This window comes from Camelina sativa, chromosome 3 (genome assembly GCF_000633955.1).
Source record: "Camelina sativa cultivar DH55 chromosome 3, Cs, whole genome shotgun sequence".
Classification (NCBI taxonomy): Eukaryota; Viridiplantae; Streptophyta; class Magnoliopsida; order Brassicales; family Brassicaceae; genus Camelina; species Camelina sativa.
Genome location: NC_025687.1, coordinates 2,223,168 through 2,225,962, shown reverse-complemented (window position 1 = coordinate 2,225,962; position 2,795 = coordinate 2,223,168). Strand labels below are relative to the sequence as shown.

Here is a 2,795-nt window from a genome sequence, read left to right as displayed (position 1 = left end):
TCCATATGGTTCATGGTGGTGACATGGCTCTTTGCTCCTTTCCTTTTCAACCCGTCTGGTTTCGAGTGGCAAAAGATTGTTGACGACTGGACAGACTGGAACAAATGGATATATAACCGAGGAGGGATCGGTGTCCCTCCTGAGAAGAGTTGGGAGTCTTGGTGGGAGAAAGAATTAGAGCATCTTAGACACTCGGGGGTCCGTGGTATCATCCTTGAAATCTTTTTGGCCTTCCGCTTCTTCATCTTTCAGTACGGACTTGTGTATCACCTCAGTACCTTTAAAGGGAAAAATCAAAGCTTTTGGGTAAGCTAAGCTGGTAACTACTTCCCTGCGAATGGTGAATCCTTGATTATTGAACCATAATGACTCTGTTTTCAGGTTTATGGAGCGTCATGGTTTGTGATCTTGTTCATTCTACTGATAGTGAAGGTATGAATCTTTACGCACATTCACAATTACTTTTTCTTGTCAGATTCTAAACATAGTGTTGATGGTTTCTTCTATGTAACGATCATTGCAGGGTTTGGGCGTTGGAAGGCGAAGATTCAGCACGAATTTTCAGCTTCTGTTCAGAATCATAAAGGGTCTTGTGTTCCTCACATTTGTAGCGATTCTAATAACTTTCCTCGCACTTCCTCTGATAACGATCAAAGACTTATTCATCTGCATGCTTGCCTTCATGCCAACCGGATGGGGAATGCTTCTCGTAAGTCTTTCTCCACCATCATCAGACTTCTCTTTTTGTCTCTAAGATTCCAAGTATCGTCTGGTTTTGTGACATTAGAACTTGTTTTGTCCTCTTCAGATTGCACAAGCTTGCAAGCCTCTGATCCAACATCTAGGGATATGGTCATCGGTTAGGACGCTAGCTCGAGGATACGAGATCTTGATGGGCTTGCTTCTGTTCACACCGGTTGCGTTTTTGGCTTGGTTTCCTTTCGTGTCTGAGTTTCAGACAAGAATGCTCTTTAACCAAGCGTTTAGTAGGGGTTTGCAAATTTCTCGTATTCTTGGTGGTCAAAGAAAAGACCGGTCTTCAAAAAACAAGGAGTAACATATACACACATTCATGTAAATGGCGTATGTGTAGATATAATGCATGATCTGTGTTATTGTTTGCTTTCCAAGTAATTTACAGTTAGAAACCGTATAACTTTAATATATGTTAACTATTTTCCTTAAGTTCGAATTCATTATACAGTAATAGAAAGCGAGACGTATCTTTTTTCATCTGAAAGACAAAACTTTGGCCCTCCATTCTAAAAGATAATAATGTATATCACTTGAACTTTTCTACATAGGATATTTTATTGTCGTCCATGTCATCATCATGATGAAGACAGGACTGATCATCGTTTATAAATTGGCCTCAATTATTTGTTGCTAGTTATTATACGTTACATAGTATACTATAATACCTTCTTTAATTTTCATCCAAATATCAAACGCAAATTATAACAGTTATATACTCTGTTTCTTTTTCACTCTTATAATAACATCTCTCAAAACATTTATAAACTATTATATGCATGAACTTTTGTATGTTTTGTTTTGGTGGTTATAAAATGTTTGTATATTCATGGAAATGTAAACATCAAATGTGCAAAAAAGCAAAACCCAAATTTGGTTTTATATGAATGGAGCGTTTATCTTGTGAGCGTCACCGCCGACGTCACAAGTAACCTGGTACCGTTTTTGCGTATGTTTGATGAATACGCACGCATGTGCAGCAGTGCAGACATCAAAATCCAATTGCTCATCTATATTTATATATACACATACATATGAAAGCACAGATTCATAAGCATACACACAGATTCTTGTATTGGACTCTCTTCAAACGCAAAAAAAAAATTAAAATAAAAAGAAAGATAAAGAGATGGCGCCACCGCATTTTCTACTGGTAACGTTTCCGGCACAAGGTCACGTGAACCCATCTCTCCGTTTTGCTCGTCGGCTCATCAAAACAACCGGCGCACATGTCACTTTCGTCACTTGTCTCTCCTTCTTCCACCGGTCTATGATCCCAAACCACAACAAGGTGGACAACCTCTCTTTCCTTACTTTCTCCGACGGTTTCGACGACGGAGGCATTTCAACCTCAGACGACCGTCAAAAGCGGTCGGTGAATCTCATGGTTAACGGTGATAAGGCTCTATCTGAGTTTATCGAAGCTAACCGGAACGGAGGCTCTCCAGTAACTTGCTTGATATACACGATTCTTCTCAATTGGGCTCCAAAAGTAGCACGTAGATATCAACTTCCTTGTGCTCTTCTCTGGATCCAACCCGCTTTGGTTTTCGACATCTATTACAATCACTTCATGGGATACAAGTCCGCTTTCGAGTTACCGAATCTCTCTTCTCTGGAGATCCGAGATCTTCCTTCTTTCCTCACACCATCCAACACAAACAAAGCAGCATACGCATTGTTTCAAGAAATGATGGAGTCTCTCAAAGAAGAAAACAACCCCAAAATTCTCATCAACACTTTCGATTCGCTGGAGCCAGAGGCCTTAACGGCTTACCCGAACATCGCAATGGTGGCGGTTGGTCCTTTACTTCCCACTGAGGTTTTCTCAGGAAGCACCACCAAGTCAGTTAAAGATCAAAGTAGTAGTAGTTATACACTTTGGCTAGACTCGAAAACAGAGTCCTCTGTTATTTACGTTTCTTTTGGAACAATGGTTGAGTTGTCCAAGAAACAGATAGAGGAGCTGGCTAGAGCACTCATTGAAGGGAAACGACCTTTTCTGTGGGTTATAACTGATAAACCCAACAGAGAAACGAAAG

The 2,795-nt window shown here is 40.3% G+C and overlaps 2 protein-coding genes across 3 annotated transcripts in view; both read left to right on the top strand.

Moving 5' to 3' along the window:
• Positions 1-1,233, top strand: part of LOC104763378 (callose synthase 1-like) — a 12,277-nt gene extending 11,044 nt beyond the window's left edge. The window contains exons 34-37 of one of the 2 annotated variants that reach the window (XM_019243300.1): positions 9-306; positions 382-432; positions 524-709; positions 809-1,233. In XM_019243300.1, coding sequence (XP_019098845.1) covers positions 9-306; positions 382-432; positions 524-709; positions 809-1,057 — 784 coding nt within the window. In that variant the 3' untranslated portion in view covers positions 1,058-1,233. The remainder of the gene's footprint in view (positions 1-8; positions 307-381; positions 433-523; positions 710-808) is intronic. The other variant, XM_010486759.2, reaches the window with a different exon arrangement.
• Positions 1,800-2,795, top strand: part of LOC104763361 (UDP-glycosyltransferase 75B1) — a 2,853-nt gene continuing 1,857 nt past the window's right edge. The window contains exon 1 of the mRNA XM_010486752.2: positions 1,800-2,044. Coding sequence (XP_010485054.1) covers positions 1,883-2,044 — 162 coding nt within the window. The 5' untranslated portion in view covers positions 1,800-1,882. The remainder of the gene's footprint in view (positions 2,045-2,795) is intronic.